The sequence below is a fragment of the Nanorana parkeri genome, unplaced genomic scaffold (genome assembly GCF_000935625.1).
Source record: "Nanorana parkeri isolate BGI_ZX_2015 unplaced genomic scaffold, ASM93562v1 scaffold15, whole genome shotgun sequence".
Lineage (NCBI taxonomy): Eukaryota > Metazoa > Chordata > Amphibia > Anura > Dicroglossidae > Nanorana > Nanorana parkeri.
Genome location: NW_017306283.1, coordinates 3,717,506 through 3,730,249, shown reverse-complemented (window position 1 = coordinate 3,730,249; position 12,744 = coordinate 3,717,506). Strand labels below are relative to the sequence as shown.

Here is a 12,744-nt window from a genome sequence, read left to right as displayed (position 1 = left end):
TTTCCCCTAGGTCATTATAGCTCACCTTGCTGCCAGCTGAAACTGTTAAAGTCCATTTCCAGAGGGAAAATTAAATATTCCCAATATTTAGGGTTATTTGCTTCTCAATAATGTGTTATATAATTAACTGATTGCTTAGCTGTTGTTAAAAAGAGAAAATACATTTTAAATTAATTTAACAAATCCAAGCCTGTATTCTTTTGCAGAACACAGAAAGGTTATCCTCCCCTCCAGATGAAAAATATAAGTAGCATAATTAGGTATGAGGGAAACTGGTTTATATTGCTTTGCTGAAATTTGGTTGAAATTGGCCAATATTTTTGTGAAATTTTGCCTATAAGCAAAAAGTATTTGAATCAAAATTTAATAATGAATTTGCTGCACTTCAAATCGAACGATGAAATTAAATGAAGAAACTTAAACAAATCTCTATAACAAATATGTGCTATAACAATATGTGAACATATGTAATCAATATGTTCACAGTTGCTTTTCTTGTAAATATCAATCCTTAATAATGAATATCCATCTGGAAAGTTCAATCATGTATTTCGTGTTCAGATGTGCACAAATGTGGAATCAGACATATAAAGTGCTCAAGATTTGTCCTAAGTGCACCACACTCTTTATCTTCCACAGTGAAAGTTCTTTATAAAAGGTCCATACACGAATTGCAATTATCACCCAGGTGCTCACCCCTCACAGTGGGCCGCTCACCTTATAAGTAGACCTAAGAAGGTCTAAAATCGTTTTAGAGGATCTCCAATCGATCTTATTCCAAGGCCATCTCTCTGCAATTGTTTCACAGAAAATGACATCAGCATGTCATCACGACGATATCCAATAAAATATATAAACATCCCATAGCGTAAAATTGTACAATTAAAACTCCTTTATTTTAAAAAACTACTCACATAAGGAAAGTTGGCATAAAACTTAAAGTAAGATGTATGCTTGACAACTCTCTCCCCGTGTCACCGTATTCTCTGTGTACAAAACGGGTCAGACCGGAGTTGTGCTGACAACCATGCGATCTCCAATTCACGTCGGTGAGACTCCGCCCTACGTGTTACATCACAATTGACTTCATGGAGGAGCAGGAGGAGCCCCAGATGAAGTCAACTGTGACATAACACGTAGGGCGGAGTCTCACAGACGTAGATTGGAGATTGCACCCACAGGAACTATGGGGAGCTAACGTAGCCACCCTCCAGAAGGAAGGACAGTGTCACCACCAATTCAAAGATGATTAGAGGACCTACAGCAGACTGATACACAAATAAGATACGTTTTTGTAATAGTTAAAGTGACATTAAACCCTCAGATTTTTTAACATAAAACAATACTGTAATGTGTGCCTTACTGTAATCCATGGTAGTTTCCCTTCTCTTTGCTGCTCTTCCTTTTAAATCTGTATCTCTTCTCATGCTGGGCAGAACTTATTTTTTGCAGCAGACTGCCTTGTCTCTGAAATGGATACATGGGGGGGAATTTATCAAAACCGGAGCAGACAAATTCTGGAGCAGATTTGCACGTCAACCAATCAGCTTCTCTGTCTCATTTTCAAATCTTACCTGAGCAAACTCAAGAGAGATGCTGATTGGTTGCCATGGGCAACTGCTTCAGATTCTCTCTGCTCCAATTTTGATAAATTCCCCTCTCGGTGTCTGTGTGCAGGTTCACAACCTGAGCCACCACTACAAGAAGAGGCACTCAGCTGCAAAGGGAAGTTCTCCACCAGGATAAGAAGAGATACAGATTTAAAAGGAAGAGCAGCAAAGAGAAGGGAAACTACCATGGATTACAGTAAGGCACACATTACAGTATTGATTTATGTTAAATAATCTAAGGGTTTAATGTCACTTTAAGCTACTTGAATGCAGTTTTAACTCCTGAGTTTAGTGTCACTTTGAAAGGTTCTTAATGCTGGAGGCATCTTTTCTACCCCAAAACATGTAGCAAACTCAGATCTAAATTGTCCTAAGATGCACAATGGACAGGCACAACATAATTATTTTTATTCCATTCCATATGTTGTATATGTGGGTGTGCAATCTATACCCTATTGAAGCATATGGGGGGGAGGGGGGGACAAAACGTTTGGTTCTGGCTAATAAGCATGCTATTGTCAAACTAAAGGCATAGGAAACCAGGCACTGCCGTTGTGCAATATTTACCAATGTCAAAATGTAAAGCAAATTACAAAAATATATATTTTTCCCTCCACAGAATCCTATTTTTATAGAAATGAGGTGGGTTATCCATTCCTTCAAGTTATTGACTCCTGTGATTCAGCTGACCTGGGGCAAAGCCTATACTACGTTATTCCTTATTTCTGGTGCCAAACCTGCAAACATTCTAGCCAGGAATTCGCTATGAACCCATGGTGACAGCGAACCTGATCTTCCTCCCTAGTTTTACTGTTTGTACCAGCTGAAGCTATTATTACTAAATTACCTAACTGGAATTTGCAATATGGTAGAAGGAACACCTTAGCTGCTATTCTGAATATTGATCCTATAATTATCTGACGAGCTGGTTGTCACAGTATCTTCACGTCTTTATGTCAGAGCAGATCTAAGATTTAACAGCATATTAACCTTTTGTATTATCCCATGCAATTCTACCGATATGTTTTACTGCCTTGAATTAAACAACTTTTTTAAAAGTACTTTTTATTGTAGAGTTTTATCATTTTAAAAACAGACTGAGAGAAAAAAAAAAAGGCGATGCCAAACTAGAGCACAAGCCCTTTGAAAGAGGGCCATCTAGTAGATGGGAACTTGAGCAGTTGGACATGAGCAATGTAAGGATAGTGCATTAGTAAAAATAAGTCCACCATATCACCCTGTTAAGTTTCAAAATGTGTGCTTCCATCTCATGAATAGTTATTAAAACCCTGTATGTTGTTTATAGAATGATGTATTTATTAATGCAGCAATAACTATAAAAAAGGGCTACAATCACAATTCTATCTTGGCTTCTTAATATGACCAATGTAGTAAGATAGTGTTAGCAGGGCCGGATTTACTCTCCCTGCTGCCCCAAGGACAGGTTTTGCAATGCGCCCCACCCCCCTCAAACACCCCCATCAATGGAGAATGGCAAAGACATGGCAGGGGCAGCAGGGTTAGTTTAAATTTTTTTATTGTTTCTTAATTTTTTTTACTTTTCTTATTGGGCTAAATGTAGAAAACAACTTACCGCCTGGCACCCGGAACTGCTCCCTGCCACCCCGAGACCGGGCCTCGGTGGCCTTGTTGGGAATCTGGCTTAGTGTTAGGGACTTCATAAGAAGCACTAGGAGGTATACACTCTTCCTCAAATAAAGTAGTGTGGTGACATAGTATATTAAAACTCCAGTACACATAGCCTTCCACAATAGATAAGAAGGGGGAAGGTGGGGAATAAATAAGCTTGCAGCCTGCCCAAAACAACATCAGCCGATTCTGCTTCTGACCACATATACCATGTATTTTGTTAAAGAGCTTAATAATGTGCAACCAATATCAAAATAGTTTGGGGCAAAACCAGAGCAAATGGAACTAATTTCCTGTCTCACTATAAAATCTAGGGAAAGAGAAAGAGTCACTGAGACCAAAACAATGAAGCCACTGCAGAGTTCTGTGGACCCTGTGTATAATAAAAAACCGAGTGAGCTTTTTGGCTGTTGAAAGTGAGACTTTGTTCCATTTATGTTTTTGCACATAGACACACCCAATTCGTTCTTGTTTTTATATTTGCATGCACAGTATATAGGGATGGAGGGCTTTAAAAACAAATTGTGTTTTTTTGATATGTCACTATAATTTTTATTAACTTTTTTACACTTAACTTTATTGCTTATTTTTAACTTATTTTTATTAACTTTTTTACACTTAACTTTATTGCTATAATATACCTGGCTAACAAGCCCACTATGTGATAACACAAATGAGGTCACAGATCCTCTTTATGGAGACATTAGGGGTCTATTAGAGCCCTAATGTCACCTATGGACCCCAAATAAGCTAATTCTACAGTAGCAGAAGAAATAACAGCCTGAAACTGGAAGTGACAAAATCATTGTTGCTTCCAGTTTCAGTAAGTGGAGGGGAAATTAGGCACAGCTGCCAAAAACCACCTTGCCAGTCCCAGGCACGCATGGGGGACAGTGGAGCCCTGCCTATTTGACAGCAGCAGAGGAGGGGGGGCACACTATTTGGTAGTATAGAAGCATGAAGTAGTTATACCAAGATCACGGCTGCAGCAGTTGTAATCTTGGTACCATTCTTTGTAGATGACTGTCTAATAATATGCATAAAAACCTAAAAGATAAAACCATATTAATCTTATATACAGTATTGATTCACATGTGGACTATTATACAATGGCTGCACCATTAGACCCTTGCAAAGTCAGTTCAAGGAGCACTGTATGAATATTGAAATGGCTCCCATGACCATATTCAAATCAATTAGTTGCGCTAGGAGTAGCTATATTTTGTCACCAGCTGCACCAATGTGTTGATATAAATCAGGCAGAATGAACTAGTATGTTGCGCTCGGTGTTGGTGGATCTCTTTGGTTTGGGGTAGGTTTAGTTGTCACTAAACACAATGTCAAACTATATACGGTGAAAATGGTGATAAATAATTCTATGTGATAAATTAATAGATAGTACTTAAAATCGTGCTAATTTGTGATCTATAAATAAATTATATATAAACATATGTTGTTGATTAAATAGTGTATATAAATTATTCTGTGGTGACTCTAATTGTGGAGGATTACCGTGGTAGCGGTATATTGCTTATACCTAAAAAATTCATTAATACCACTATAAGTGTCTCAACATGGCTTGTTAGTGAATTACAATATAGTGAATGTATACTTTGTAAATTGTATCAAGAAGTAAAAACTATCAAAAAATCGAAAAACTAATAGATAAATTAAATAAATAAAATGAAAAAAATGTGAAATAAATAATAAAATGTATGTAAATATATAAATAAATAAATCGATGTGTCCAAAAATCCAATTATAAAACTGATGGCATGGGATAAAAAGAGTCGGTATCTTATACCATAAACTACTATAACAGGCAGGCCTCTTTGACCTACACGGCTTCACACAAACGGTCAATATATTCAAAATGACATCATAATATTGGACTGTGAATAATTCTTAAAATATAACACATAAAAACCCACATGCCTCAGAGGTGTGCCTGGTAGCTAAGGGATTCCTCTACATTACACTGAATGATCGATAAGGCCGAGTGTCCTTTTATTACTCAAAGCTTTTAATTCTACAGAATTTCGTAAGTGTTTGCAGTTTTTGCGTTTAAATAAATAATTTACTGTTACACTTAGAAGTGTTCCCTTTCTTTCTCGTTCTCCCCTCTATCCAGTTTAATTCGTACCCGGCGGGCTGCTAACATCGCCGCAGAGAAGTTAGACGGGGAATTTGAGAGGAAAAAGGCAGGAACGCTGCCTTGAACACAGGATATCAGGATTTTTTCTTGTGAGCTGAATGTTTCCTGGCTTTTACCTCGGGAAGGACAGATAAGTGGGCTGTCGTTGAATAACCCTAATTTTCCTTTTTTGATTAAGGACTATGGACAAAGGAATTTAACGATTATTTATACAACGTTTTCCCCCGTCTATGTCAAAAAGTCCTCTCATGTGTGAAGAACTGCACTAATTGGATGTGGGTTTTTATGTGTTATATTTTAAGAATTATTCACAGTCCAATATTATGATGTCATTTTGAATATATTGACCGTTTGTGTGAAGGCGTGTAGGTCAAAGAGGCCTGCCTGTTATAGTAGTTTATGGTATAAGATACCGACTCTTTTTATCCCATGCCATCAGTTTTATAATTGGATTTTTGGACACATCGATTTATTTATTTATATATTTACATACATTTTATTATTTATTTCACATTTTTTTCATTTTATTTATTTAATTTATCTATTAGTTTTTCGATTTTTTGATAGTTTTTACTTCTTGATACAATTTACAAAGTATACATTCACTATATTGTAATTCACTAACAAGCCATGTTGAGACACTTATAGTGGTATTAATGAATTTTTTAGGTATAAGCAATATACCGCTACCACGGTAATCCTCCACAATTAGAGTCACCACAGAATAATTTATATACACTATTTAATCAACAACATATGTTTATATATAATTTATTTATAGATCACAAATTAGCACGATTTTAAGTACTATCTATTAATTTATCACATAGAATTATTTATCACCATTTTCACCGTATATAGTTTGACATTGTGTTTAGTGACAACTAAACCTACCCCAAACCAAAGAGATCCACCAACACCGAGCGCAACATACTAGTTCATTCTCCCATGACCATAACATCCCTGTCACTTTGCTTTTAAACATAACTATTGCATTGTTGGTTTAAGAATATTTGGGATATAAACCATTCCCCTCAGTCTCTCCTTGGCCAAAATATTCTGGAAATTGTGCATTTAGGAGACGGACTGAATATATAGGTACCATTTTATGATTAGTTTAACATCCATTCATACACTTGGATAAATTTGTCCACAATTTCCTTCCTTCCCACCAGATCCCTGCCTACATACACCATTTTGGGCTATTCCATAAAATCACAGATATTGACGTGCTTTAAAAAGTAGATCAACTCTGGAAGCTGTGCCCAAAAAAAAGCAGGCAGAGGAGAAATATTAATATTCACCAGTATTGCATGGGGTCTCCCTGCATTTTATGTCTTCCCCATTACTGACTTAATCTGCAGACATACAGCTATAAGTCTGTAGGCACATGAGTGCTCAGGCATGTATACATAGCGGGAAGGGTACTCCTGTTTTTCAGGGGGAATTTTAGATAAACTTTAAATTGTTTTAGCATACTCTGCTTAGGCAGAGTTAATACTTCTATATATCCCCTATAACACAACAAATCTTACCTCTGTTCAGTTCCACTTTAATGTTTGGTTTAAGTAGTAAACAATAATTTTTAATTGTGTGACAATAAACATATACATTTTATTTTGGGCTGCACTCTAACCATAAACCCTTTTAAGCAGTTTCCCCCTATTCTGGCAATAAATCAGAGATTCTTACCATTTTACCACCATGTCCAAAACTGAGAAAACATAAGTTTGATTGGAGTCAGGCAATGAAACAAAATTACAAATAATATAAATGTCCAACACAGTGTTTACATGTGCACATGAGGCAACAAACTTTTTTTGCTTTGAATGCATTTCTTCAAAGCCTGTTTAATTTCCTTGTTTCTTAGACAATAGATAAATGGATTTAAAAGAGGAGTCAAAATGGAGTAGAACACAGAGATCAACTTGTCCTCTTCAAATGAATAACCTTCTCTTGGCCTAACATACATAAATATAACAGCCCCAAAATATATTATAACCACAGTCAGGTGGGAACCACAGGTAGAGAATACTTTCTGACGTCCCGCTGTGGATGGGATCTTGAAAATGGCAGTGATAATGCTAATATATGACAAAAGAGTGAACAGAAGGCAGCTAAAAACAATGACCCACATTAAGCTGAAAAAATAGGATTTAAGTAAGGATGTATCAGAACATGAAAGCTTTAATAATGGTGAAATATCACAAAAGTAATGGTTAATGACATTTGGTCCACAAAAAGATAATCTTGCCAAAAAGATTACCGGTAGTAAAGAACCAAGGAAGATACCAAACCAACAGCCACATGCTAGCCTCCAACATACCTTTGAGGTCACAATGGCATTATACCGTAAGGGGTGGCATATAGCCACATATCGATCATATGCCATGATGGCCAAAAGAAAGTTCTCTATTCCTCCAAGCAGAAAGAAAAAATAACACTGAGTAAAGCAGGCTCCAATTGATATTTTGTTTGTGCTGGTTAGAAAACCTGAAAGCAGTGTAGGAACCGTCACTGTTATGTAGCAAATCTGCATGAAAGCAAAGTTGCTGAGAAAAAAGTACATAGGACGATGGAGGTGACTGTCGGCTCGAATTAGGGTAATTATAACAATATTCCCTGTTACTGTTAACAGATAGGCAGTGATAAAGATAAAAAAGAGGAAGCTCTGAAAATTCTGATTTGTTGGAATTCCCACAAGTATAAATTCTGTCACAGCACTTTTATTCCAAAAACTCCACTTATGCATTGTATTCTATGGCAATCCTAAGCATTATTTGAAGCAACAGAAAAATAACTATATAATTGTTTTACATAAAAAATGAAAACCAAAAGATAAATTAACAGTTTTATATAAGCCAAAAATAAATAAATAAATTAAAATCAAATGAAGGTACATGATAGTGCTTACATTTTCCATTGATACAAATATTACATTTATTTATAAAACATCCTTCACAGGATGATTAATGTTACCCACGAATAAAAAGCTAGTATGTATAAAATGATGTCCTATAAATTACAAAACTCTTCACCAAATTGAACATTATTATGTAAACTAAATAATATAACCAAAATGAAATCAGGTTTTAAAATGTATCCAAAGAGTTGCCTATAACTGGTTAGGTATTTGAAAGGTCCAGAAAACTGCTGTGCCAGCATAACAATTGCCTCTTACATTATACTCCTCAATATCTCTAATGTTTGCATTCCCGTGTCATAAAGGTTTATATTAGTCTTATTTATTCTGAAGGTTATTTACGTTACCTATGCAAAAATAAACAGTGTATATCAATATACAACAATCTGCCTCATGTATGAATGTGCCTACTCTCCTGTTCCAAACCTTCAAAATTATTAGGACCTACAGGCATAATGACATGACTAAGGTGTGCTACAACATTAAGTATCATTTACACCCTTGGTTCTCAACTGGTGGGTCGTGACCCAAGAGTGGGTCGCGACCCTGTGTTCAGTGGGCCGCGACCATGTGTTCAGTGGGTCGCCGCGTGCCTTCCACTTTTCTAGGTGAGAGGCTTTTCAGCTTTCCCCCTAGCGCAGCACTGTCAGTTCTTGCGCCAAGCAGCCATTCATCTGCTGCTCGGTGCAGAATGTCAGCTTAAGGTATGATGGGATGGAGCAATGGCCGCGAGGGAGCTCCATCCATACATGCATTGCTTACAGCTTCCTTGCGTGTCCTGTTGAGGTGCCTGGACTGGAGTGATGCCACGTTCTGGCTCCCGGCACCTCTAAAGGGCACGTAAGGGGGATTGTACAAGCAATGCACTTCTGGATGGAACTCCGTCACAGCACAGCAGCCCACACTGGTCCCCAGGCTAAGGATCCCCTCTAGTTCTCGTAAGGTAGGAAGACTTGGTGGATCTTAAAAAAATTCTAATTTTTGGGGGGATTGTGTATGTGAGATTGTGTCTGTCAGTGTTTTTGAGGGCCTGTTTATGCTAGTACAGTGCATTAATCGAACAGTCCCGTGTTATTAACAAACTGTACCATACAATCGCACCTACTACGCATTCTGGTGTTGGAGGTGCGTTGCGTTGTCATTCATTTGAATGGCACCCCAAACGCACCTCCTTCCCACAGTTTAATCGCCCGCACCTGAACGCGTGGTACTGCAATGCCGTGCGTTCTATTGCACTGCGACTTGGGTCGCAACTTAATGACCAAGGACAAATGTGGGTCCTGAGGTTACGCAGATTGAGAACCACTGATTTACACTGTATTGCTCCTCTATGGCTGTTCCTGGTTGCCATATTGGAGCTAGATCCACGTTAGAAATGATTTGATGGGCAACATTTCATTTGGTGCCCCAACAATACAATGCCCTTGTTCTTTCTGCGAAGTGCAATGCTTTCCCCCTGTATTGGGACCTATGAAGAAAAAGGCTCCTCTGCTTCAGGTTTGTAATTGAATAAGATTGTATTTTACAATAGCCTTATGAAAGTCATTTTGAAGACTGAGGTTTGTGCTTGGAACAAAGGGCAGATATGTTTTGTATCTCAACTTACATTTTTTTTACTTCTCCTAAATGACAAGGCTTTATTGCACAAAGTTATGGATCCTAAGTAATAAAAAAACTTTTCATAATCTGCACTCTAATAGAACAAAAGCATGCAAAGTTTGTAAACATGACTTTCAGATACTTAATACCTGCAAAAGATAACCAAGCAAGGAGACGTTTTATGTTGAAGTGTCAGTAAATGTGTGAGCATACAAATATCTCACAACCTTTGTAAGGAGGACCTTAGTTTCTATAACATTTTATATACAATGCCTAAGCAATCAACTATCCCTTTGATATTAAAGCTCAAGAGAACAAATGTGTAAATACACAAAATAAACAGTTACATTAGGTAGTTAAAAAATACATCTTAAAGTAACCCTTCAGCCATTTAGAATATAACCTCACAAAGGCATGCTAAAGATATTATTTGAAATGTTTTTTTTTTTAGTTTTTGCTTTTACAGTTGTGTGCATTCTACTTTTTGTCAGTATTTTTCTATTTCCAGCATGTTCTTAATGTACCTACAATGCATGCTATGTGGACTTGTTGACAGGGGTGTAATGAAAAGCACCTCCTGAGGCAGAGGAAATGGAAAAGAAGTGTACACTGCATGCTTCTGCGTCATGTGTTCAGTGTACCTTCCAGCTCACAAAGTGGCTAAAAAGCCTTCTTCAAATTATTGAATGGTATGTGCCTATTTTTTATTCCAGACTCAGGCTTTTTTTTTTTTAGAAAATATTTCTCATTAGGGGATAGTTGGTAAGACCAAGTGACAATCTTTACTGCTTTCTGTGTTTATTTCATGTGGGAAAGGGTCTTTATTTCTGAATCTGCTTCACCTGCACACGTTCTGCAGTTTCTGTGTACTGTCTCTTTAACTTTCTGATTTTCTCTTATGCCATTAACCCCTTCGTGACGGGAGACGTACAGTGTACGTCCCGTCACAAAGTGGCTATATGACTGGCCACGTACACTGTACGTGCCGAGTTATATTAGCCTCTGTAATGCTGGTAACTGCTGATTCTCAGCAGTTCCAGTCATTAATTAATGCCTCACTATTGAGACATTCATTAATGAAATAGTTAAGCTTTTTTAAAAGCTTCTTTCTTTCATTAATGAAAGAATGAAGCCTTTACATTCAGATACGGGTTCGCTAAATAGCGATCCCGTATCTGACAGCTGAAGATAGCAGAGAGGTAGCAGTGACTCACCTCTCTGCTATTCGTTTTGACAGCTGGAGAGCCTGGCCCGATGTTAAATGATACATTTCAACCACTAGATACAAAATGTATCTCTTGAGTGAAATGTATCAGTTTTGATCGTCTAGGAACGATCAAAGACCTTTAGTGAGATCTGATTCTGACATGCTGTCAGGATCAGTCTCTAAAGTTATTATTAGCTGTTCCTAAGCTTGGAGCAGCCTGATAATAACTAAAAATTTTAAAAAGTTAATTTATTAAGCAGTCATAGTGATTGCTTGATATAAACTGACAAAAAAAAAAAAATTTTTTTTTTACACTTATTTTTTTTACAAAGGGTAAAAAAAAAAGTGTACAAAAAATTAGGAAAATAAAACGTTTATATATAAATATATTTGTATACTATAATAATTATTAAAAAAATTCTAAAAATAATAATAATAATCAAAACTTGCTGCTGTGGAAGAATCACACAGCAAAAATGTAAAAAAAGTGTGTCAGTCATTTAGGAACAGAAACTAAAAACTAGCTCAGTCATGAAGGGGTTTTTAATATGGAATGTATTACTGGATCATGGTGGAAGTATGGTATACTAAATGTATAAATTGTGTGGTGATTTGACAAGACAGGGCTATGGTTTTTGTTTGGGTATCCTATTTGTGAGTCAAAAATACAAGTTGAATTCATCAGGGACTGAGGGCATGAGGGGGTCTAGCATCAGAAATGGGTGTAATACTTGGGTTCGGGGGAAATTAATCTGTGATTGGGAGCGGCGTCCCAAATATGGATGTTTTTTGGTCAAGGTGCTCTTGATTAATGTCCTGGTGTTATTTTGTTTCTTGGTGGGTTGGGTGGTGAGTGTCAAGATTAACATTGCTTTGATTGGGGTAAGAAAATTAATCCCAAGACCCTAAAATAACAAAATCCTTGCTGAGATCCTACTGCACTAAATGTTACAATTGCTTCCCTAAGCTAGAAGCTACCACGATAAACAAATAAACCAAGTTGTGTATAAACAGAAATACTGTATACCGCACATTAATCTACAATACTTCCACAATTTGCTAAATTACAAAAAACTATTTATCTTAACGTATAACCATACTATTAATCTTTGCACATATATTCTATTGCGCTGTGCAAATAATACAAGCTGTGCATAATTTCAATAGAAAAAAGTAATGAGCGCTCAACAATCCATAGTGTAGTTTGTCCACTAATTAGTTGCTTATTTAGTCCACTGCTTTGTTTCTCCTGCTAAATTACATAAAATCCAGGGGCTCAAAATCCCACTGCTCCCTTATTGTGCTCCACAGCTAAGAAAACTGAGTCCATTGACACGCCCCTCTCCATCGGACTGGCACTCACCTTATTCAGTACACCTCAACTAACTTTTATTTGTTAGGTCAATAAAGCTTAGACCCACAATCAGGATATTTAGCAGATATCTTCTCTTCCAATCAGTCCAGTTAGCTCAGGAGTGGAAAGAAAGAGATCAAAAAAATGCAACAAGCCTAAAATCGTAAAAACTTACAGATCTATTCACAGAAGGGTGAAGGGTTTGAAGAATGCAGAAGTGAAAAATCCAGGCCGAAATAGCTGATT

At 36.9% G+C, this 12,744-nt stretch overlaps 1 protein-coding gene across 1 annotated transcript; it reads right to left on the bottom strand.

The window, feature by feature from the left end:
- Positions 1–7,204: 7,204 nt before the first annotated feature.
- LOC108788575 (olfactory receptor 6B1-like) lies at positions 7,205–8,167 on the bottom strand. Its single transcript, XM_018558370.1, has one exon. The coding sequence runs from the start codon at positions 8,165–8,167 to the stop codon at positions 7,205–7,207; it is 963 nt and encodes a 320-aa protein (XP_018413872.1).
- Positions 8,168–12,744: the final 4,577 nt, after the last annotated feature.

Bases quoted from the DNA above. Each gene is read 5' to 3' on its own strand.
- LOC108788575 (XM_018558370.1), bottom strand. From the start codon at position 8,167: ATGCATAAGTGGAGTTTTTGGAATAAAAGTGCTGTGACAGAATTTATA.